The sequence below is a fragment of the Phocoena sinus genome, chromosome 2 (assembly GCF_008692025.1).
Source record: "Phocoena sinus isolate mPhoSin1 chromosome 2, mPhoSin1.pri, whole genome shotgun sequence".
In the NCBI taxonomy this organism is placed as follows: Eukaryota; Metazoa; Chordata; class Mammalia; order Artiodactyla; family Phocoenidae; genus Phocoena; species Phocoena sinus.
Genome location: NC_045764.1, coordinates 45,585,089 through 45,611,686, shown reverse-complemented (window position 1 = coordinate 45,611,686; position 26,598 = coordinate 45,585,089). Strand labels below are relative to the sequence as shown.

The 26,598-nt window shown below is 39.3% G+C and overlaps 1 protein-coding gene across 1 annotated transcript in view; it reads right to left on the bottom strand.

Annotated features, from left to right (window-relative positions):
- The window catches only part of MCTP2 (multiple C2 and transmembrane domain containing 2), a 299,372-nt gene that overhangs the window by 63,476 nt on the left and 209,298 nt on the right, over positions 1-26,598 (bottom strand). Inside the window, 3 exon segments of the mRNA XM_032623883.1 lie at positions 20,502-20,621; positions 22,927-23,001; positions 25,089-25,190. Of these exon segments, the coding sequence (XP_032479774.1) occupies positions 20,502-20,621; positions 22,927-23,001; positions 25,089-25,190 (297 nt within the window).

Here is a 26,598-nt window from a genome sequence, read left to right as displayed (position 1 = left end):
GTAAAAAGAAATGAAATGAGCTATTTGTAGTGAGGTGGATGGACCTAGAATCTGTCATACAGAGTGAAGTAAGTCAGAAAGAGGAAAACAAATACCATATGCTAACACATATTTATGGAATAGAAACAAAACAAGTGGTTCTGACGAACCCACGGGCAAGACAGGAATAAAGACTCAGACATAGAGAATGGACTTGAGGACATGGGGAGGGGGAAGGGTAAGCTGGGACAAAGTGAGAGAGTGGCATGGACATATATACACTACCAAATGTAAAACAGATAGCTAGTGGGAAGCAGTCACATAGCACAGGGAGGTCAGCACGGTGCTTTATGACCATCTAGAGGGGTGGGATAGGGAGGGTGGGAGGGAGACACAAGAGGGAGGGGATATGGGGATATATGTATATGTATAGCTGATTCACTTTGTTATACAGCAGAAACCAAAACAATATTGTAAAGCAACTACACTCCAATAAAGATGTTTCAAAATAAATAAATAAAAATAAAATAATGGGAATTTTCATTGTTTAAGTTGAGTGGAAGTAAACAAGTGATTCTTATTCTTTAAAATGTACACGTATGTGCATGGTTTTATCAACTCCCTTGCATATACAATATATTTTATAATAAAATTTTTATGGCAGGTAACATACCACAGGACATAATGGCTATGATTTTGCACTGACCTAGGAATGCCTTCCAAAGGCTTGGAATTAAGCGCTCCCAAGCAGCCACTTCTATTGTTTTACAGCTGCTATGAAGGACAAAGAGCTGATTTTGAAAGTGAGGAAGGCCAGGATGGGTGATAAAGAAGAAAAGGAGGAAAGACACCAACCAAACAACACACACACACTCACACATCAAAACTATGATGGGTACAAAAATTGGGGGTGATGCCGAGGTCCTGAGCAGCAGTTGTCAGTGTGCTTTTCTCACTTTCTCTATTATCGGCCTTGGGAATAAACGAGTAGCAGCATTCTTCCTAAAAGTCCCACCCCCATGACCCCTGACACCTCTCCCCCACACCTGTACAAACTCCTTTGTAGTCAACAGTGTTTAAAAAAAAAAAAATCTGTGGTCTAATACATTTGTAGACACTGCATAAACATAATAGGACATGCAGATTTTTTTTTAACTCTGTCAAAACTTACTACTTGATACTTTTGTTTCCCCATCTTATCTGAGAAGGGGGATACAATTTGTTTTCCCATATCAGATATATTAATATGTGAAACACTGCTTATTTTACATCAGTTTCAGAAATGGTAGCTACTGTCAGGGGTTACAGATCCAGATGCCCACAGAGGTCAGGGTAAAATATAAAGTACAGGAAGCCCAGGTGTAAGACCATAGGGAGCGTTGGGGACCAGGGTGTGCTCAGATTGTAAACCTTCTCCAAGGGGTCCACCCCCTAACTCAACTTTAGCTGACTGTCATCATGTGAGATTAGGTCTGATGTTACCCAGTATTCTGATTTTTCAAAAATTCACGACAGGAGTGAACTATTGATGCATGCAACTTGGATGGATCTGAAAGCCACTACGCTGAGTGAAAAAAAAAAAAAGTGCATTTCAAAAGGTTACATAAGATTCCTTCTATATGACATTCGTGAAGTGGCAAAATTATGGTGATGAAGACAGGTAAGTGGTTGCTAGGACTAGAGTTGGGGGTGTGTGAACATTAAAGGGCAATAAGAATGAGCCTGTTTGTGATGATAGAACTTTCCTAGAGACACAGGGAATAAGGTGTTGAGAAGGAAAACAATAGACCAGTTCGTGGAAAGACCTGTATGTTATGGTAGTAAGTTGAAGATGTGATCGTAAACTAAATGAGAAGTCTTTCATGGATTTTCTAAGAGAATAAAAATAACAGGATCAGATATTTAACTAGATAATTCTAATAGCAAATTACCCTTAATTATGGGAATGGGGTAAGGAAATGAGAAACTGAGAAAAATTTTAGAAAGAAACAGCAATAGCCCAGGAAAAAGGGCAAAATCACTTTTCTCTGGGATGCTGAGGGGTGTTTTACAGAGAATATAGGCTTTTGTTGGTTCTTTAAACATGGCTTGTAGTTTGGTTAACCACAGGGAATCAAGTGGGGAAATGCCATGGATCTTATGCCCAGTAACATTCAGCCACTTACCAGGAACTACATCTGAGTCCTGGACAAACTTTCAAGTCACTCCTTGTCCCTTTACCCCTTTTGGTTGCCCTCTAGAACTAGCCCATCCATTCCTCTCCCCATTGGGGTTCTGATATTCAAGATCTGCTGTGTGGAGAGGAACATAGCTTCCTCCTAGATGTCTGACCCTCCAGCCATACACTCTGAGCACAGGGAAGCAGATAGAGCAAGCCAAATACCAACAGTCTCTCAAGTTACTAACAACATGTGACTTCTGTATATTTGTAATTACAGCCCTCTCAGCCATTCTCAGGTTTAAATGTCCATAATATATAAACTCTTCCCCCCCCCAAATGTATGCTAAATTAATTTCTATGCAAGGAACCAGCTCTTGCTTCAGAAATCCTTATCCATCAGAAAGCAACATAAATAGAAGATAGGCATGGTTGTGGTAGGCAGAATAATAGTACCCCAAAGATATCCGCGTCCTATTCCCCGGACCTTGTGAATATGTTACACTGCAAAGAGAAATTAAGACTATTGATGGAGTTAAGGTTGCTGATCATCTGACTTTAACAAAGGAAGATCATCATGGATTATCTGGTTGAGTCTAATGTAATCAAAGGGTCTTTAAAAGTGGAAGATGGGGGCAGAAAAAGAAATTCCGGAAAAGATGCGAGGGCAGAAGCAAGGTCAGAGTGATGCCATGTGAGGATTGAACCTTGTGCCCTTGCTGGATATGATGCAGGAAGGGGCCATGAGCCAAGGAATGTGGGCAGCCTCTAGAAGCTGGAAAAGGAAAGGGAACATATTCTCCCCCAGAATGGAACACAGCCTTTCCAACACCTTGATTTTAGTGCAGTGAGACCTGTGGTAGACTCCAGACCTCCAGAACAGGAAGATAATAAATTTGTGTTGTCTTAAGCCACTCATGGGTATGGTAACTTGTTACAAAAGCAATAGAAAACTAATAAAGTAGTATAATGTAAAAAAGGTGAACACATCTAGGGAAATTATGAAAGGTTATCTAGACTGACCAGAAAACCAATTTTATACCTATACCTTGGAAGGAACCACTGGGTCTAGGAAAGAAACTGTTTTTCCCAGTCCTTCCCAGTCCAGCCTCCACCTAGAAGGAGGTAAGGGGAAAACAGCACCAATCAAGGAAGAATGACTTTGGCAAACCTCAACTCAGATTGGGTCCAGAACTGTAAAGTCCTTTCCTGCTCTGACCCTCACTTTTCTTCCATCCTCTAACAAAACCTTTGTGCCTCTACATCGTGTTCGAGTAACATACATAGAAAGTTTACCAAATCAACATTGATTAACCGCCTATTTTCTTGGGCGTCAGAATATACCACTTTTGGTGTTTATTCGGCATTGCCTTTGACTATTTCTACAAGACATGGAATGATCTGGTCACTTCATTGCGAGTTAAATCAAGCTAGGTGTCTTGCCTTCTCTTAGAGTTAGTTCATCAATTAGTTCTAGTTTTGCGTGAGAATGATCACAACTGGTAGTTTATTCCCAATACTTTTGCAGAAAGATACCTGGATTATGTGTTCCCTACTTTTATTATCCTCTGTAACTGTTTGTAATTTTCAAACTGCCAATGTCACAATAACACTAAACTGAACACTTCTAGAAGAATGTAGCTTATTCCATTCTGATTTTAGAGGAAGTCTATACATAAAAAGTCCATAAAATACTAATATTAAATATAAATTGGAGACTTTTAGACTGTATTTTTCTAGACAGAGAGTTTTTGTTGACATTTATTTTCCCCTTTTGACCGTATAATGGGATTTTTTTAAAAACAGGAAAAAAATGATTCTAACTTGTATTTATGCATGCATTCCTTTCTAAATATGTCATCATCTTTTCCCTCTTTTAAATATAAGGTATTTATTAAAATCCCATCATGTTAAGGTTTGTATCATGCTACCGGCCACTCTACACTTTACATTTCTTGATGGTTCTAAATAAATGGGAACAAGTCAATCACCTGTAGCCCAATAAAAATCCTCATACCACTCATAAAGGCAGAACAGCTACTTTAAAAAGTAGAAGAGCACTAAACTAAATGACAAAGAAAACATGTAATGTGCTGCAACTATTGGCTTTTTCACCCAGAATGATCATCATTCCAGGTCTAGAACCAGACAGTAAATTTCTCATTATGCATTTTTGCCGAAGCTAGTAATTGAGCAGTGGAAAGTCTGATTCTGGTAAATACACCTTTCAAAGCCACCAGCAAATTATCTGCTCCGATTAAAGGATGTTCACGTGACTTTGGTCACATGAACATCAGGCTGCAATTCTGACTAAAAACTTCAACTGAACACTTAAGACTTATTCCTTCATCTTCACAGAAAGATTGGATCAGAATGAATACAGGAAAAACGCTCTGGGTAATAAAGCAAGTGTATCTAATTAGCATTAGCACAGTGATGGAATAAAGCAGTTCACTGTATTAAGTTCCTCCACTTGCAGCTTTATTTCTGGCACTCGAAGAAGCAGGGTTGCAATATGTTCACGTTAAGCCTGCAGTAGCTCTTTACATGTTCAGTGTGCTTAAAATAGACTGAGGTGCCTTAATTCGAGAACTCTCCCACGGGGGTTAGTGAGCACTGCTCTTTATAGCAAAGAACAATTCCCTGAGGAATTGGATCAAGAATGTCTTGGATGGTCTCCCATTACGCGGATAGACTACCTATTTGCTTAATCAAAAAGAAAATTGTGCTTGTATCAGAGCCACACATCCTTGCCACTAAAAACAAAACTGATGCCAAGTTTGGATCTTCCTTTCCTTTAAAAATGCTCTTAGGAGTCCTGAGTTTATTTTGATGAGGAATCCAAGCAGCTTTCCGACAAAGCTGAGACATCACTATAAACCGGGAAGGAACACAAAATATGGTCTTTAAGCACGTATGTGCACACATACATACACACATACACTCACACACACACACACACACACACACACACACACACACACACACCATTGACATTCAAACAATCTTCTGCTCACCAAAATAATAGTTCAAATCAAAACCCAGCAAGTACGAATTCAATTTTTGGCCTGTTATGTTTAAAATCTGTTGCATCATGTAAGTAAATGTTCCCAAAACAACCACCAAAATTCCTGAAACAACAATGATCCTACTTAAAGATGCTGTGTGAATTTTAATGTTTTTCCTTTCAAACAAAAAGTAATAAGTTTGATGACATGAATAGAAAATAAAGTCTTCCTCAGCTTTTTTAGGATCAGATTCATTTAAGCACAGAATGAAAATATTTTAAAAGGCCCTTTAAAATCCAAGAGGCAGATGTTCAGGTAAAAGCAAAGCCAGGGGGCTGTTTATTTTAATAAAGCTATTATATGTGCTGCTCCGAATTAGGAGTGGCACTGAGACTAGGGCATGTCTAAACCATCACCACCTGTTTGCCCTGAAAAATCAATTAAAGTCACACTTTCATAGCACGGCCTTTCTAACCAATAAAACTTAGACAGCTTCATCGTGAGACTTGAGTTGCTCGGAGGGAATGTACTTGAAACCCAAACCCTTAGTTTCACATTCCTGCCCTGCTTGCATTCATATAAACGAACCACAGTAAAACTAGCCTTCAGGGGCAGTGGTAGAAATCAGAGGGAGAAAGAGACGAAAACAGGAGAGAAAAAGAGAGAGATTCTGACTTCTATTGGTTTCATACTGAGAACCATACCTCCTTTTGGTGAATTCCTTCTTCAAAGGCTCTTTTTTCCCCCCTTTTCTTTTTTTATCCTTCAGAACAGAATCCTGTGCTACATGTTCTGTGCAGTAGAAGAGATCCAACTTTGCCAGTTGAAAGCAAGGGCAGGAAAGCCATCCCAAGTGTTTTAGTAATTAAACGAATATGCATAATGAACCATATGCCCAAAGGGCCTGTTCTTCATGTGGGCCAGATTTTTGTTTGAATTTTTAATTTTTATATACAGATGAAACATTCAGTGTAATCTACCAACAGTGCAAGGGAACATACAATAAGACGAAGTGCGAGGGACAGTCTACATAGGAGCAGGAACGAGAGACATTGGAGAAACTCTCTCCCGAAGATGTTGATTCCAATGTGTTTTTCCCCCTCTAGCAATAGTTCTCGTCGTCTGCTCAGTCTTCAGGAGACACACATAACGCATACACTGACAGCTTTACACAATATGAGTAAAATACAGTGCCGTCAGCTGAAAAGTGTGAAAATCCCGTGGGACAAACAAGGATTTCTTAAAAAAAAAAAAAAAAATCCGTCTACACCCATCATTCAGACTACCATCTTGAATTACAGGGAATCCTCCCAAGTCTCTTTTGGAAGCTACATAAATATATTGCAGGCTCTAGGCCACATATATTAGCAATTTGAACCGATCTAAGAGGAATTCTTACCTCTCAATGATGCAACTGCACATGGTGGGCGGAATATGCTCAGGGTGAAATGCAAGCTTGCCCTCCCCACTCCTCCAGAAAGGCAGACTATGAATTTAAGGAATGCAATATCGTATCTGCAACATACAGATTCCCGGGGTTTCCTAAACTCCCATCATGGAAGAATTGGTAAAAGCTTCCTTCAAGCTTTTCAGTGTCATTTAGAAAATACTAAGTTAAAATCAAAGCAATGTAAGAGATACAGAGTCTGATAAAATTATATCTCAGCTTCCAGATACCACAGAGGAATGAGTAAGCATTCTTTAATGCAGAGAGGAGAGGTTTTTAAAAATGTGTTTGCACAACGTATGAAATTTATAATGATGGTCTGGACAAAGTTATCAGGTCCTATGTGTGGGTCAGTCTTGTACGTGCCTATTTTAGGATAAACATTTCAGAATGGAGTGTGTGTGTGTGTGTGTGTGTGTGTGTGTGTGTATTGGTGGGGGAAGCAGCACAGAGGAAATTAGCGCTAAAGTCCACTATTCTTTACTTCTTTAACGGAAATAACTTCAATGCAAAATGCCACACTGGCCCTTATGTCATTGAGAAAAGATTATGAAAACAAACCTAATCAAAAGTCAAAGTGAAGCCTTGGATTTCTTTCAGCCCCCCTTTTTGAATGTGGATATGCTGTTGTTTTCACAATGTAAACACCAGAGATGGAATGCAAAGCATTTAAAGAGCAAGTCATAATGGAGCTGTAAATAACATCTCTCCTTGCTTTCACTATTAATTCAGAGTTTATGCCTTTGACACTGGTGAGGCTACTTGATCTAGTGGTCTCAGTGGAAAGACAGATAAACTTCAACTGCAGGCAGAAGACAAAAATTGACAAGGAGCATCACCTTTCCTGACTGTTTAAATCCTTTAAGGAAGTGTCGGAGCAATTAGAGAGGGAGTGTAATCTTTGCAGAGTGCATTAACACTCATCTGACCTCCCAGACAATAGATCAGACCTCAGACACATAATGCTTCCCTAAGGCTTTTTAGCCAGTGTATTTGATCTCTTAGTCACTGCGTGTGTGTGTGTGTGTGTGTGTGTGTGTGTGTGACTATAGGTATCGTCCACGTAGAAGGCATTATTCATTAGCACTACTGTCCACTGGCTCCAACACTGGACGGCAATCAAGCAAAAAGCAGGAAAATCACCATAATCCACGGTATTCAGTATTTCCTGTATCCAGTATTTCATGTATCTTTAAGATGGGGGGTGAGGGTGAGTCCAGACTTCTGGAAAATCATCTTTCACCATTCTCTTATTATTTTTTAAAGCTACAGACTTCGCTCTGTAAAAGTGAATTAGTTACATTAATCTGAATAGGTCACTGATGAGCATCCGGTGTGTGTGGCAGGGGTGGGGCGTGGAGGGGGGAGGCGACCTCCAAAACACTGTATGCTTTTTGTCTCCAAAATGAACTTTGGAATAGATTTGTTGAGAAAAAGCACCATGGGTGATAAACAACACTGTGATATGCAAAAGAAGGCAAAGGGGGGAATCAAATAAACTCCTTGCACTGCAAGCTTTTAAATCTTCATCTATCCTGCAGGTTACGCAGCAGGACACACTGGTAAGGCAATAACCTATTTCCTGATGAACACATCCTGTTCCAACTGCTAATCTCACAGTGGAAGCTTGGCTTTTACCATTCATTATAAACATTTTCAAGAACTGCTTACCACGATATATTTTTTAATGGATTAGATTTTGGTCAGTTGCTAACAGAGCACAGAATTGAATATCCTTTATGTGAAGGCGGCAAAACAGGTTTTCCGAGGGTCTGACTTGCTTTCCACTCTTCCCCCTCGTGAGTAATTGGAATAGCAATTGAAACAGAATATTAGAAGGCTAGAAGGTTTCTTTTCTTTTCTCTTCTATTATAAGAAATTCTGTATTCGACGGTACAGTACACAAGACCTTATTGGTTTTGAACTTCACCGTAAGACTCAGTGAAATGTTCAGGAGACAAAGACTGAATTTCACGTAATTTGCTCAAGACCATCAACAGTTGTCTGTTGATGACACTCAACATCTAAAGCCTAAAGCATTTAAACCAAAATAATTACATTTTCTAGAATCAAGGCAGTTCCCCTTGAAAATGTGCACTGCAAAGGTTTTTTAAATGAGGCTACATGAAAAGATGAGAGCTGAAAATTAGCTTTATGTTTAAGCAAATCACTTTAGAGTTTGCATCTTTGAACATAAACGTAAGAAAAAATGGCAAGTGAAAACATACATTCACAAGAAGCAATTTAAGAACTTTTGAACCTCAACTAGCAGGAAAGAAAGATCTACTGAATGTTTTAACTTTGCTTGAAGAAAGCCTAATATCTAAATTAAAATAACTGAAAAAGTGTTATCATATCCACTATGCAATTTCTAGTGTTTTCAAACAAACTGTTTATGTTGCCTTTTTATTGTTGGGTAAAATAAATAGCTTTCAAAGAATTTGTGATTCCTCTCAGATTAAAACTAACCTTCAACAATTAGCTAAGGAAGGAAATGTCCTCTGGAAGCAACTGATTTGATACTCTGATACACAAGCAAACACTGACACACATACACCCGCACAGCACTACCCTTATACAACTTAATACTCAATAGCAAAAGATTTTATGAACCTAACTCATGGCACAGGCATCAAATTTTAGCTATATGTTAAAAAAAGTAAAATAAAAATTTAAAAAACAGGCTTAAAATGGTTATTTGCCATATAAAATCTGGACCAGCTTGGCAATAACCTAGATCTCATCTCTTGTGCATAAAGTTGAAAACGCCATAAAATATCTGAGAAAATTTTTATAAAAACAGAGATTACACAACATGGAAATTTGAATTTTTTCTAATGTAATGATTTCGGCTTGTAGATGACTGTATCAAATTAAAAATAAATTACTGAAATTAAAATCCCCAAGAAACACTGCACAGAAATTTACTTTGGGATTTTTATCATTTATGAGATTCTATCGCCACCTGCAGGACTGTCTTTAAGTAAACTCCAGCAATGGAAAGGCTATTTGCTATCCCTTCTCTTTTTTTTTTTTTTTTGCGCTACAGGGGCCTCTCACTGCTGTGGCCTCTCCCGTTGCGGAGCACAGGCTCCGGATGAGCAGGCTCAGCAGCCATGGCTCACGGGCCCAGCCGCTCCGCGGCACGAACCCGTGCCCCCTACATCGGCAGGCGGACTCTCGACCACTGCGCCACCAGGGAAGCCCTATCCCTTCTCTTTTCCCTTTTCCTTTCTCTCCTCTTCCTCCTCCTCTGCCCCCCTCCCCCTTGTATATGTTCGTGCGTGTGTGTATGCACACGCACAGAATTTCCTGGAAATCAATTATTTTTCTCTTGGAATGTGTACATTACTAAAAGTCTAAAAATCATGAAATGCAAAATAAAATGTATGGAAAGAGGTATAGGCGACTGAGGCCACAGGTGGCTAATCTTTTTAACACCTAAACAACACATCACATTTTCCTATTTTGCGAAGTAGAATCTGGAGCACAAATTAGCCTATAGAAATTTCCTTACCGGAAATGTGAGGACTTCAACGGTTTCCAAGGAAAGCCACTTTTGTTATGGAATAACTGACAATAAAGTTTATAATTGCATGTACCTGGCTTATACCAGAGCAGAAGAAATGTTGCTATGGGCAAATTCATGCTTAGTATTCTGTTGCTCTTTAAACAAAAGATAAATGTGAGACAGTATTTCACTAAAAGTGTTATTGTAGCCCAATAAAGTAAGAACAAGTTGAACAGCAGAAGTCAGAACTTAAACACCCAGAACATGCACGCAGATTATCATCATCATCCTCACGTCGTCATCTTGAGCGGCAGTAGCACTATCCCTCAGGCCTTAATGAGGAAGATTCATCGGCTGTAAGAATAGCCCACACGAAGTAACAGATATTACAGATATTTGTTCTTCCAGGGCATATTACCCCTCTGAGTAGCAGCTCTCCAGACTTATAAAATATTTTCCAAATGTAAGACTTGCGGAAAAGTATGTTTTAAAAAACATGTTTAATAACCCAATCTGCGGACACTGTTTAGCTACAGCTCATACTCATGAACTAAAACCATAACTGCAAAATTTATGACCACAAAAGCCACACACTGTAAAAATGGTATAAGGACTGAAAATCCTCTGTTCTAACAGGCCAGGAGAAAAATCACTTTCCCGAAGCCTTCAGTTTCTTCCCCCATGAATGAACGTAAAGACCCTCTGACTTAACATTCTATAGCTCCGTGCTTTTCCAGACTTAAAACCGTAGCCATGGAGGTCTCAACACCAATTGAGCTAATAAGTATATTTCTTTCTTTTTATTTTTCCCTGACAAAGTGAAGTATCCCTGGCAACGAGTGGAAACAAAAAAAAATTCTAAAGCTAGGCCAGATATAGAAAAGTCATTTTAAAGGGCTAAAAAACATGGATTTGGGTTATAAGAAAATCCCAGGGAGACTAAAACAGTCTGTAAACACTGTACGGGAACATCGTTTAAATGATGACATAATGAACTGGCTGTTTGATTTAATTGTCTTCCTATCTTTTTTAATAAAATTGGGAGCTACAGTCCAATGAAAACTACCCCCTCTAAATTAGCGCTGTTATTTCAAAAACCAATGATACAACTCCAAGCTCGGCGGAGAGGTAGCAAAACACAACTTCCTGAATTATAAATCAAATGGCAAAAGTAAGATACAGTATAGTAAACCCTAACCAGACCACAAAGAAGGTTTCTTTCCATAAACACCCATAAACATCAGATCAGGCAGCTAGAATGATTACCAGGCTCTCTTGTAACTGTCATCTGTGGTGGGTCTAATTACAGGCTGTCCGGCAAGCATGCCCGCATCACACAGCAATAAAAGGGCCAGCGGCTTGCCAAGCCCAGTCAGACAACGGAGAGCACGCGCCACCTGATGGGGAGCCCCAAAGATCAGCCAGAGAGACTAATAAAGATGACAGCTTCCAAACAAATGACAAAGCTCGGACCACCAAAAAGGCAATATCAAATTAGCCCGAAATGTAAGTGCTGAGCGTGGTTCTTCAACAGATCAAAACTGAAGCAGGAAATGGGTCCTGACTGTTTTCAGACACACCAGCACTCTATTCCTCCCTTCCAACCCTCTCTCTTTTATTTCTAAATCTTCTTTTCCATTTTTGCATCAGACAAAATGTTTGCACATCCAGGTGTCATATATAGCAACAGATGGAGTGGGGGGGGGGGGGGCGAAAGCACTCAGCTCTGTAAGAATCAAAAATAAATCCCTCCAGATTCAAGGGCTGTTGATCTGGGTTAGAGATTTGCCAAACCCCCTCCTCCAAGTTTGCTTACTGTTGACTGTCTTTTGGACATTTTGCTGCAAATGAGCACCATCAACCCCCCCACCCCGCCACCATGGGCAGGGTCGAGAAAAAGGTGGGAAAATGCACATCAGAAAAGATTATGATTAAGTTGTTCAGTTGTCTTTGAATTTTACCCTCTGGTGGGGTCACAGATTGCTATGGTCAGAGGAGTAGTTGGAATACAAACAAACAGTATCTGGTAATAGATGGTCTGCATGAGTTCCAGTATTCTTCTAAGAAGCATTGATTAGATGTCTGCAATGTACTCAGCACCATGGTAAGCGGTAAGGACGTACACACAGATAAAAGACTGGGTCTCTGTCATTCAATCTGTAGCTCACAATGTCTTAACATAATCCTTCAATCATATGGCTACGTTACACTGAATGATTTTTTTAGCATATGACATTAACCTGAAATATTAAAATAAAATCCCTCCTATTTTGATATAAAGAACTTAATTTATTAGGTCAAACATGAAAAGTACTATCACAGCCTTAAAGGTAGAATCACATAATTTGGAATTTGGTGGTTCCATGCACATTGATCAGCCCTAGAGATAGTTGACCCTTGTACATTAATCACATGACACAGAATACAACTGTCTACCCCATTCTCGAACAGGTCCTCCACATCCTTTGCAATGAAACAGCAACTCTGTGTGTGTGTGTTTGTGTGGGTACCTGTACCCACTTCAGTGAAGCTTTCAGCAACTGTGTGTGTTTGTGTGTGTACCTGTACCCACTTCAGCGAAGCTTTTCTCTGAGTTAGGAGAGCAACACCCTAACCTCCCAATAGTTATATCAGCTAATAATTCCTACCCATATTTGTAGCTCACTTTATATGTTTAAAGTAGTTCCATGCTTATTATTTAATTTGCTCTCCAAAGGGTAAGCTTAATTTTTCTTATGGTGTGCTTTATTAAGTAAAAGTTTACTGCTTTGGTTTCAAATATAAGAGGAGGACAGTGGAGGGAAGCTGGGGGAGAGAAAGAAAGGGTGCAGCAAAGGAGGTGGAGAGGGATACTGGGGAGAGGCTGGGAGGCTGGCGGATGGGGTGAGAAGGGAGAGAGAGAGGGAGAGATGAAGGAGGGAAGAGAAGAAAAGAGGGGAGGACGACAGATGGTCGGATGACTTACTATGATCATTTCATCTCTGTATCTCAATATCTAGCAGTGTATGAGACACTGGACAAACAATGATTGTGGAAAGGGAGGGAGGGAGGGAGGAAGAGGGGCAAGCTTGAAGGAGGCAGTGAAGCACTGGTTTGGTCAAGGAGGGACATGATCACTGAAGTCTTTCCTTCATCTAAGATTTAAGCTCCTAAATTCAGGATCAAGTTCAAATTAACAGTAGGGTATCTCTGGACAGCAGAGAGAACTAGACTGAGTTCTCTGGAATCTGTAAAGGACAATGGCTCCTAACCAGAAAATTCACAGAAGGCAAAAAATGTGTACTTGCAAGTACATCTCAATAGAAAGCTTAGGAAAGGCAGCAGGTAGAGACAGAGAGTCTCCATACAGGGCCTGGACCTATCAGAACCATTCACTTATTACCCAGCAGGGCCCTGTGAAGACTGACAACATATGCTATTCTGGGATTTTAAAACATGAAGATCTAATGCTTACTATTCAAAATTGGGATGCTCCAAAATACCAGCTGATTTCATTCAGTATAGCTAGGATTCTGCCTGGAAATGCAATTCAATTATAAAGTTGAAAATATAAACATGAAATATACTAAAATAGCTAAGAGTGTCCTTTTAAATTTTCAAAGATAATCTTTTAATGCAATTACTGTAATTTTATTAAATGGCATAATTAGTTAATGCCTGAGAAGTTGTCAATAGAAGGTGCAATTATGCTGTAAAAAAATTATAATCACAATGTGCAATAATGGATTGTTCTTATGGAGAAAAATACTGAAAAAGAACTTTAAAGTATTTTTTAAAGTATGTTAGGTAGTCCACTGCGAAAAGGAAGATTTGGGAAATCATCGTACAAATGTTAAATAAAACAAATAATAAACTGGCAAATATTTTAAGCATTTAATGTAATATATTTATATATTTTTGCATGTAAGTATATATACGTAACATTTAAGATGCCTAAAAAATTTTCTCCAGACAAAATGGTGACTGTAACTGTGGATTTTTTTTTTTCAGTTTAACCGTTAATCTTTAAGCAGCAACTGCACAAACACCCACCAAACAGGCAGTGATGCCCGCTGTGCACATCCGATTGTGACTTCTGGAGGATGTGGAAACAGCCACCAAAAGTTGAATCAAATGCAGTGCATCTAGTTGTGAATAAACTGGCGATAGAATTTTTTTTTAAAAAAAAGAAAAATTTTTAGACCCAGTTAACACATAAATACCTAAAGCATCAAAAAGACAACTGACCAGCACTATTTAAATCATCCAATCTGAAAACAAAACGTCCAGTGTAATTGTCATCTGTACCAAAGTAAGTTCAATCTGAATGTCCTGTGGGCCACAGAAGGGATTATAAACAGGGACACTCCGCAAGGTCTCATGAAATTTTTATCAAATCTTTCTTAGAAAACTTTCAGCAGCGAAACTTTTTGCTTCCCAAATGCCCTCTGCTTCTCAGTGTTTTTTTTGTGTGTGTGTGTACGCACATATGTGTGTGATGGAAGGGTTCGTTCTGTTACAGTTGTTATTGTTTTTAAGTTCAATGTGAAATCATTTCACACTTCTCAAAATCCTAGGATCCCTAAAAGCTAAGAATTCTATATATGTTAAACAGGGGCTATCACTAAGAAAGTGGAGAATTGTATTTTAACCTTATTGGGGAGCGGGACAGTTGATTGATGCTTTAAATTATGTATTATATTGCAGGCCCTGTCAACTCTGAAGAATTAATTCTTCATTTTCTTACAATCCAAAAATGCAGGAAAAAAAGTCACAGATGTTAAAAGCATAGCTTTATGAAAATACCCATTGATATATGGTAGACTTAGATTGCTTTTTAACATCAAAGGTCCCAGTAAAATTTTAATAAATAAGGAATCCATCAATGCCCCCATAGACTCCTCTCCCTCAACGCAAGAGGCGAGGGCCTTAAAGAGTGGTGGAAAACCAAACTACATAAATGCAATCCTTTTTTGTAGCACTGGGAGACCTTTGCTATTCAAATAATTTTCTGATGATGCCAACTGTCAAGTAAATGTTTCCTGTCATATGAAAAAATTTATGCCATAATATAACCTTAGGTCTTTTTATAGACAATATATGGGGCTTGTATATAAAGTACAATTACCCAAGAGAAAAACAAATCAAAAGGACTCATACAGATGATTGCTTCTACAATACAAACACTACAATGCAAAATTATCTTTTGAAAACAAACTCAATTCCTCTTAACTATCATCAAATAACGTATGTGCACTAGACATGGGAATATACTGTACAACAGAGCACCCTTCCCACAGTAGAAATATGAGCCAATTTCTCTGAAGGCCACTGTTTTAAGATATTTTGTAGTAATTTACTAATGTAGATAGTTACTCATCTCCACTACTAGCCCTTATTCTGAACAACCCGGAACTCTTGAAGATCTGAAAACTACAGATTCCTTCCATGGCTCCTTCCTTTAGTTGTTTTCACTCTTCACTCTCCCCTTTAAAGCCCTTCAACATCATCTAAGAGCTTCCTCCAAAAGAGGGAAAAGATAACTCAGACCTCAATTTGGGGCTTAGCCTAGAACCAAGCACTGAGGTTTTCCAGACCAACAAGCTGAATTCCACGGATGTCATAAGCATGTGATTCCCACGGTCTGGGCTGTTCCCCAAAGATGCCAGAGACATTTCTACCTTTCACTTCTTTAACTTTACTCCATCTCTTGTGAATATAATGACTATGTCTGAGAAATTTTCTTACCCATATAATAAGGATTTCTTTCTCCCAAAGCATCTTGGAATAGGCTTAACTTCCATTTATAACATCTAGATATTATACATATCTGAAATGACTCATATGGTTGTCCCTAGAGCCATTATATCTATCTAAATACAAGGATCGTGATCAATGAATCCTGGGCGTCAATGACAGGCAGTGTAGCCCAATGTTTACATGCATGGACTCTAAATCCTGATGGTCTGGGTTTAAATCTCAGCTCTGTCTCTTAAAAGCATATGAGCTCTGACACTTTAACCTTTATTTAAATTCTATGGGCTTATTTTTCTTATTTGTACAAAGAAGGAAATACTGATCCTGGCATCTACGTCAGCAGCTTGTTATGAGAATTAAATGAATGAACACTTATAACGTGCTTTAGGACAGTACCTGACACATAGTAATCACTGAAACAACAAAAGCCATTAATTATCCCTAGAGTTCAAAGCCTGTGACTGGGAATGACCACGGGCATGTATACAAAATACCACGTATATTTACAAATCCATTCATAGAGAAATATACGGATGTGCTTCTTCTAGGCATGATGTTTCAGTTACAGGCCTCTGTCCATAAGTTGATATCTTATATTCATTTATCTTTCAATTGGAAAAACTGAGAATGTGAATTTTTGAGTGAAAAACAATTATCTTTAGCTTAAAGCAAGTAAAGCTGAGAAAACACATTAAAAAAAATCTAGAAAACTTAGAGGAAGGAGAAAGACTCAAAAGAGGTAATGACACGGGGAGGGGGAAGGGTAAGCTGGGACAAAGTGAGAGAGTGGCATGGACATATATACACTACCAAATGTAAAATAGATAGCTAGTGGGAAGGAGCCGCATAGCACAGGGAGATCAGCTCGGTGCTTTGTGACCACCTAGGGGATGGGATAGGGAGGGTGGGAGGGAGGGAGATGCAAGAGGGAAGAGATATGGGGATATATGTATATGTATAGCTGAGTCCCTTTGTTACAAAGCAGAAACTAACACACCATGTAAAGCAATTATACTCCAATAAAGATGTTAAAAAAAATTAAGCCTATAGAAGTATGATTTGGAGTCTGACTACTCTAAACAAGTCCACATTCAGTGACCTACTGTATAGCACAGGGAACTATATTCAATACCTTGTAATAACCTATAATAGAAAAGAATCTGAAAAAGAATAGACATATATAAATGTATAACTGAATCACTTGGTTGTACACCTGGAACTAATACAGCATTGTAAATCAACTATACTTCAATAATCCACTTTTAATTTCTTACAATAACAATGAATTAACAGTATATAGTAACAGTCACGTGGCAGGTGGCAGGAAATGGAAGATAACTTTCTTCTCTTAGTATTGGGAGAACAACCACCCACGTTAAGTGGAGAGTGGATTAATCCTCCGGTGGGGGAGGTTAATGCTTAGACAGTCTAGCAAGATAAATTTTCTCATGTTTGTTCATCCACTTCTGACCGGACACCACAGGACCTAGATCTTAACAGGATGCTTTCCTTTAACTCCTGCTTTCAACAAGATACGATATATTCATACATACATCCACAGGATCCCTTAGAAAATGTATGGCTTGCTTTCATAAAGTCTTAAGATTAACAACCAGAATATACTAAACATGATCCTATAACATTCCTGCTTTGTATCAACTGAAAATAGAAACATGAACATGATGTTAGTAAAGCAATTTCATGTTACCTGACAAAACAGAAGTGAAAAATTCCTATGTTTCTGCCCTTAGCTCGTGGTGCTGTACCTCTAGGGGAAGGAAAAGCCCCAATGGAGACGGGTTTAGCCAAAACGGTTCTTTTCACACCTGTGCAGTGAACCCTCAAAGAGCACTGATCCTAATTTCTAATAGAGAAAGGCCTTCACATGCAGTCCTATTGTTTAATAAATTCTTGGCTTAAGACCTTGCTCCAGACCAGCACGAAATTGCTCTGCCCCTGAAATGCCAAGGCAAGTGGACGGAGCATGAACAAAGTACCACATGGATGAATAAAGACCCGGAGCAGCATTCTGTCCTCAGTAGATCGTAGGAGAACATCAGTGTGTACTGTACCACCAAGACAAACACAGTGTTCTCAGTAGTGGAGTGAGGGAGCGAAGCCAGGCTTCAGCATCACAGTCTCCCCGTTCCTCCCTCTCTGGCCCAGGTCACCCGAGGATCCAACATTCTTCAGAAAGACAACCCTGAACAGAGTCCTACAGAGTCAGGGGCACAGCCAGTGGCAGCCCACAGGCTTGGAATCACCCATCAGCACTCCACAAGCAGCTAGCGTTAAGTCTGTAAGCAAGAGCCATGAAAGCAAAAATGTTTTCTGAAAAATATGAAGGCTTGGCTACCCATGATCTTATTAAAGAAAATAAGGGAGGCTACAATGCATCTTTTATTTTATCCTAAAATGTATTTTCTTTATATGTTCTCGCTTTAAGAGCAGAAATAGTTTTGGAGTGACCATCGTGATGGTAGCAACAAAAACATTCTCTAATGAAATTACACATCAGCAGCTTAGGGAGGGGAGATACCTACGTCTCTACATCTGCAGTGTCTCCGAGACCCACCATGGCTGGTCAAAGTAAATGTGAGATAAACATTCAAAAGTAGAGTTTCAAATGAAAACAGAAAACTAAGTGTATCTGAATGAAGCTGCCTTTATTTCAGTACCTTCAGGACAACCTAGAGAGAGAAAGAACGGATGCACAGGTGTCCCCCATCCACACCTGCAGCGGGGCCTCCCACCATCTCATAAACTCAGGTACCCTTGCAAAATTACATTTTGGCACACCAGCAAGAAGAGCACTCCTCTATCTTTCATTCCTTGGGCCTTAGGGATTTTAAAGGAGGATGTGCTAGCCTGCCTCTGGCAGCCAGCCTGGCAGAGGGCTGTGCGGTGCAGTGTCAGCAAGGAGGGTCCACTCAGGTCCCAGGCCATGCAGAAGCAGCCCCCATGTCAAGGCTCCCTTCCCGATTAGAAGCCCCCTCTATGAAACAACTTATTTCTATTCATTGTTGTAATCTTTCTTCAGATCAGGCTGACAGCCCATTAATCATTTCTGTCATCCCCCTACATAATCCAGTGCAACAGATCTCTGTTTTTCTAAAAATCTCAGTGCCAGAAACTAAGCTCAAGAAAGAGGAAATCCTTCTTCCTCCAAGGGACTGGCCGGGGTGCTGACTGGAAGAAGCCACCAATCATGTTGACTTGCCTCGTTTGCCCAGAATCACACAGAACATTCCCTGGAAAGTTTGTAGAGAGGATTCAGGTGGGAAACAGAGGCAGGGAGGCTGAAGAGGAACCCAACACACGAAGCCCCCAGCTGAGGAGAATGTGAGAAAGGGAAGTGGATAAATCAGTGCCAAGTCAAAGGCAGATAGGGATTAATAAAATCCTTCTTAATTTTGTCATCAAGCCCAATTGTTCTAGCAACTTTAAAACAAAGAAAAGGTATATTAAACGCCAAGGCTGCAGCCATCACAGGGCTTCTACCTCCTGAACCAATGAAAAACTAACATTAACTAAAGATAAAACAGAGTGCTAAAATGGCTAAGAAAAAGCCTCTTATGGAGCCAGTATACAGCTTGCATAATAAAGGTGGGAGTGACCTCCAACCCACTGACCTCTGGAACTGATTTTTTTTTTTTTTTTTTTATGTGGATAAGCCTGGTGGGTAAGAGAGAGCATGGATGATAGAAACCAGAAGACAAAAGAGCCGTGATCATGACTCAACCACTCACACATCGTACTAGGTCCTACTGTGATCTTTGCACAGTGCAGAAGTTAATGGCATAATACAAAAGGCACAAGATTAGCAGTCGAGCAAATTGGTTTCTCCTCCCATGCCTGACGCTACCAATCTGATCAATGACAAGTGCCTTTACAGATGAGGGAGGATGCCCAGAGATGTAAAGTGAGGACATTATGCTAACTTTCAAGTCCTTACAAGATTCTTGGACTCTCTGGTTGACCTAGGTGGTTTTAAGATCTCATGCAGTTCTGAGATTCCGTGATTTTATTATGCTCATAAGGAAAGGCCAACTATTATTATAAGAATGTATTTCAGACAGTGGTTCTCCTTTGTGCTGTTGAGTCAACTTGTAATGTGGAGTAATCAGTTACATCTCAAGAGGTTTGATCTGAATAAGTGTTTTTTTTATACCGAAGTTTGCCAATGATTTACTTAAAACATAAATTAGAGCGATTTAGTCTTCATTTAGTTATGTGATTTTTCAACTGCCATTTTTCAGAAAACACTGGCCCTCATGAGTACAGAAGGAGACAAACACATTGTGGGTACTATACGAATGGTTTATAAGAACCACCACAAAAACATTTAAAAATGCATAGAACACTGGCTCTCTTTACTTTATCAAGAGATAGTATATAAGTATGATTTGGGTAATTGAAGGGATTTCCAAGGGTAAATCTGACAAGTATGGTCTTGGAAAGACCCCTCCTACATAATCTCCTATGTCATAATATATTTTAGAAAGATGAATGACTATCCTTTTTTTAAAGTTTCCTTACCAGTGTAAACTTCAGCTATGTTGAATGTGCTTCATTCTGCTTCACGTAAGTAAAATAAAACCCATCTGCATTTGGACTTGGGACTCAGAAGCAAATAAGTTGAACATAAAAAAGGAAGCTTACCACGAATGCTACTGTACTTCTCAATGTGGATTCCCACTGGAAACAGCTTGTAAGGAACTGTACTATATTCCAGACTGTCATGGTGAGTCTTTTCACTCGGTCTACATCTCTTGATAAGATCTGATTAAAAAAATGGAAAACAGAGAACTAGGTTTAAACACTCCAAAGATTCTCTTTAGATCAGACAGCTTGGTCATTTAAATTATATTCTGTATAACTGCCAATGAACAAAACAGTAAAAATGAAGAGTCCTAATACTTTCTCTAAAGTTCATTTTTAAACTATGATCATCCTGGGAGGAAAAGAAAATCCAATGCATTTTATAGCTCCTTTGAAGGAGAATAGGCTGTTTCAATAATGTTCAGCACAAAACTGAGCTGGTAAAAAATACAGCAGTCAGGGGACTTCCCTGATGGCACAGTGGTTAAGAATCCACCTGCCAATGCAGGGAACACGGGTTCGATCCCTGGTCTGGGAAGATCCCCCATGCCGTGGAGCAACTAAGCCCATGCACCACAACTACTGAGCCTGTGCTCTAGGGTCTGCGAGCCACAACTGCTGGGCCCACGTGCCACAACTACAAAAGCCTGAGCATCCCAGAGTCTACGTGCCACAACTACTGAGCCTGCGTGCTGCAACTACTGAAGCCCGCGCACCTAGAGCCCGTGCTCCGCGACAAGAGAAGCCACCAGTGAGAAGCCTGCCCACTACAACAAAGGGTAGCCCCCACTCGCCTCAACTAGAGAAAGCCCGCACACAGCAACAAAGACCCAACGCAGCCAAAAAAACAAAACAAAACAAAAAACCAGCAGTCAGGCATGTGAAATATGTGTGTGTGTGTTTGAGAGAGACAGAATGGAATGAGGGACTATGTTGCTTAGTTTGGAAGGAAATGGGTAGATTTACAGTAGAAATGTACGTGTACTCTAGCTCATCTAAACCAGAAGAAAAAGTCTATTCTATAGGAAAGTAAAGCTCTGGAAAGGAAATCCAGCTCTCCTACCTCTTTGCTGTGTGACCTTGGGCCAGTTTCTTAACCTCTCTCTTATTCAATGGGGTTGATAGGAGTGCTAACCTTGTAGGTTGTGGAGAGACTCAAAGGGCTTAGAAGAGAGCCTGGCACATACTAAGTGATTTTAAGTATTTGTGTCATGAGCACAAGTTTCAACTTTATAAAAATCTGGGGACACTTAGTGCTGAGAGGAACTTGGGGAGAAACCTAACATACCCCAGGGTCTCAGCCCCAAAACCCCCGGTGCTCTCAGATCCCAAAGCCACCCAACGTGGAGGTCCTGTTTGGCAAAGGAAATGTCTTTTCTCCCAGTTGTAGGTAGATTCATTTCAATTTGTTTGCAAAGCAGCTGTGCCACCTACCTCAACTCAGGTTTTAACTTTCAAGTAAACAGAGCAAAAGGCAATAATAACAACAATAATAAAGCCATTTACTCAGATTACACAAAATAAATATTACACTCAATGTTACGCAGACCAAAACAAAACATTTGGACGCCCTCTTCAGAAGAGGTTTAAGGCCTTTCCCGAGTGTGTCCAGAAGTTCATGGGAAACCAGAGGATGATAAGATGCCTTTATATTTAACTTGCTTTCTGTAATCCACAGCTGCTCACCCCACAGGAAGTGGTGGAAGTAATAAACACTTTAAAAAGGGGACACTTTGTTCTTTGCTACACAACTGAAGAGGGACAGTAAGTACAGAGTGAAATCCTGAACTGTGTCTGAATAGGACAGGGAGGGGCTCTGAAAAGAACTATAAAGGTCATGTTAAAAAAAAAAAATAAAATGTGAAACTTCCTCTACTTGGCCCTGATCTTCACTTTTTGTTGAACTGATGAGAGAGGAATTAAGGGCAACAGGCAGAGGGAGTGAGAGTTAACTCAGTAGGAGGTAAAATGCCAACACAATCCAAATTTAGGCAAAAAAAAGTGGTAGGGGCAGGTATCGGTGAATCTGAGGCTGGACATCTCGAAAGATCAACTGGGTTAATTCCATGATGGACTCCACTGGCAGAATGCCTCCCTGAAATGTTGAAAGATAGAGACTAAAATGGCTGTGATTAAAGGAGGGTAGGAGGGGCAAGTAAGTTCAAGAGAAGGTTTACGGCTTGATGCTCAGAATTTTTGTTTACAAAATGGTTCAGGGGATGAATGGAGGGCTGACACCCTCTGCAGCATCCAATAGCTATGTTCTGAGTCTTTCCCTTCTTACTGAGCCCAACTGAAGTCCTTGTCTAGGGAGAGAAGGAGAGATAGAGGAAGGAGTGGAGAGATGGGGAGACAAGCGGGGAGAGGGAGGAGGGAGAGAGGAAAACAGAGAAGGAGGGCGAGATGCAACCAAGTCATGACCAGTAAGTACTCCGGGTGCTGGGTGCTGACTGTACCAACAAGCCAGTTTACTGCACTGACCTACCTTTTTGGACAGCTTGCGGCTATCTTCAACAAAGCGCTTTTCTCTGGGAGTAAAGGTCCGAATACTTGCTTTGATCTAGAAAGACACCAGTGTTAAAAGGGGCAGCATTGAGGTGGACTTCACTCTCTTCTTTTTCTAATGACTGAGAAGCTCTGAGCCTTCTGACCCTAAGGGCGTGGGGTTAGGGGTTTGGGGGGTGGCAGAGACATGGTGGGTACCCGGAGCTCTGCATGGGTCTCCGGAGTCTCATTTCATGAGCATCACTCGGGTAGGTCAGACTGGAGATTCCAGAGTGTTGTTTCCACATTGCAAATCAAAGAGATATTTTAAACCACTGCAGAGATGGGGCTCATGAAGTCCTCAAACCAACGTCTCTAAAAAAGTAAACCTTCCTTTCACATCAAAGTTTTGAACTACTCTTTGCCAGTAATACCTTGCATGTGAAAATCAGTTTCCGGCTTATAATAATATCTTTTCCAAGGAGAATCTCATTTCCTCTCAATGATCCAGAAAAATAAGTAAATGAGTCATTTTAGCCCAGCTTTTAGGGAATAAACTGAGGGTCAGAGATTCAAGTCCTTCTCCTCTACATCAGATGGACAACTAGAACATTACTTAACAGTTTTTAATTTAAGGCTGTTTTTCCCCCTAAAACTCAAGTTTTACCTGTGTGCATGGTCTATATATAAGTACCTGCCAGAAGAAAAGAGGAGATGAAGGGTGATCTGTGTGCAACACACACATATGATCTCCTTGAAGAGAAAGGGTAAGAAATGGGGAAAAAGAGGAAGTAACAACAGACCCCATACCGGAGGCTGTGCCCAGAGTTCTAACATTCCCAGGAATAAAATATAAAACTTCCCTGCCATTGATTTTATGAATAATCTCTTAAAGATAGTAAACAATCAGCAATGCAGCATCGGGATAATTGAAAAGTCAGAAAGATCTGGATCTGGATCCGGCTCACTCATTTACCAGCAAATCAGCTCCCCTGTTTAATTCCATTTGCTCATCTTAAGATGGCATTCATGATAGCTAGGGACCAGGCTTATTGCGGGGATGAAATGAAATAGTATCAGAGCCTGGCCCATCGTAGATGGCCAATAAATGGCAGCCATTCTTCTAATTATTGTAAAAGCGCCATTATGCTACATTCATTTACCCCACTAACTGGATTAACCTGTGCTCTCCCTTCCCTTTCTAGAACTTACTGCTGATACTATGACAAGGAATGCTCACAGCTAAGTAAGCCATGTCTGCGCACGCCTAGGGATTTCTGCTCCTGGCACTTGAATAGTATGCCCATCTAGAACCAACTGTACTAATTCGCAAACCTATTTATGCCCATTTTACCCGTTACTATAATTCTATATTAATTATATAAATTATTGAAATACAGATCAAAAGACTTGAAATCGATGTTGCTCTAGAAAGCCTTGAGAAAGGTCAGTGACTAAAAAGATACTGCTATTGAGGTGATGACTTTATGGAAAAATAATCAGGAGGAATTCCACATTCAGATTGTTCTGTGAGTGTTTTTAAAAAAATATCTCTACTTTCAAGAAACTGAAATTAGAAATCATAGATGTTACGGGTGTATTTATGCAAGGAATATGCTGTAGAACTAAAAATAATATGTCCATGCTATTTAAAAAAAGGTTTTAGGCCCACACCTAAAAATTGGCAAGTGAATGTATATTTATGTATTTTATTTATATTAAACTAATAGTTTAAGATACATTAAAAAAATCCTCCTTTAACTGTAGTTTTCAATTGAGTAACTACCTGCCTTGATAGTGTTGGATAGCAGGACATCTACTATAATAATTAAATAACATGTCAGAGGCTTGAAGATATCTCTGTCCAACAGCCAACTGTTGCCTTGGAAGAAGATTAAAGGTAATATAGCTAAGAACCTAATTTTCCTCTTATTTTTTTTTCCCTTGACATTTATTGAGAATTACACACCATCAATTCTACTGGTCCACCAGGATTAATACCAGACTGTCCAGCACTGATTTTTCTTGGCTCAGTTTTAAAACACTATTTTCTTTGTAGCTGCAAAAATTCTGAAACATTTTACATTGATTTGAATCTCTCCAGGCTGGCCACCTTTTACTTTCCATAGAGAGAAGCTGGGACATATGTCCAGTTAGACCTACCGGATTATATATGAGGTCCATCTCCAAGTAAATAACTCCTTTAAAAGCTTGTTCTAAATCTTTATTCTTCAACACGTAACAGTTTGTCTGTCCATCTCGAATCTGTCATAAACAATAGATAAAATACAGACTTTCTACGGGATTTAAACTGAACGAGCTGACAACATTGAAAATGCAGAACGTATACACAGATGAAGCCAATATTATGCAAATATTAAAACTATGTAAATATTAAATCATAAATCAACTTTTAATTCTAGAGTGCTGCTATAACTGATAAGAAGATAAAGTAACAATCACCAGGCTGAAACTGATATACGAGAGGAAAATTAGTGGTACAAATGATTACTAAGCCTACCAGGGTCTTCATTCAAAAATCCCAGAGGTTAAACATTTTAATTTGTTAAAAAATGATGAATATTCTACAAAATTTCTGGCAAGTACTACTCAAGATTGCCAAGGTCATGGGAAAAAGGAAAAACTTGGAAACTGCCACAGTCAGAAGACTAAGATTAGATGATAAAATGCAATGTGGTACCCTGGGTTGGATCCTGGAACAGAAAAAGGACATTAGTGGAAAAACTGGTGAAATCCAAATAAAGACCAGAGTTTAGTTAACAGTAATGTACAATGTCAGTTTTTTTTTTTAGTTTTGATAAATGCATCATGGCAATGTAAGATGTTAACATTAGAGGAAACTAGGTGAGGATAGATGGAAACTCTGTATCACTTTGCAAATTTTCTGTAAACCTAGAATTATTCCAAAATAAAAAGGTTATAAAATAAGATGTTTTATTTATTTATAATATGGTATTTTATTTTATAAAAATATTATAAAATATTTTATACAATATTTTATAAAACATTGCCTTGTAAAATATTGCCTTATAAAATATTATTTTATACAAATATTATTTTATACAAATACTATGAAATATTTTAAGGAAATGAATAAAGGAATGAGTTTTCTAAAAATGACCAGTGATTCACAGCCAAGGTGCAATGCAAATTAAATAAACCAGCACAGCTAAAGTTGAGGTCAAAATACAAAAACATTTCAAAAGAACAATGTGCTGATAAACCTACAAAATAAACAAGTTCTTCTGATAGCATCTCTCAGCCAAGCATGTCACATCAATGCCACATACCAATCTACCTGTGGACCCCAGTGTGTGAGGCATCTAAGAAAAAATCCCCTGTATCATTTTGGAAATGACTTGGCTCCCATTATGGCATCTTCTTTTCAGATTTGATAGCAGCAATGCTTATATTATACAGAGTGGTAGTATATGCATTTTTAAACTTCTGGCTTATTCGAAGCATATCTGTTAACTCCAACAGGGCAGAGCAAAACTTGAGCTGATCAAAAGCTCCATTTGGGATTGTAATGATCAAACATCTGAAATAACATAGGAAATTTGAGGGCATGAAATCTGAGCCATATTTTAAATGACTATTGCTGTCACTACAAGAATCCAGCACAAGTGTTCTTATAAACAGTGGTGGAGAT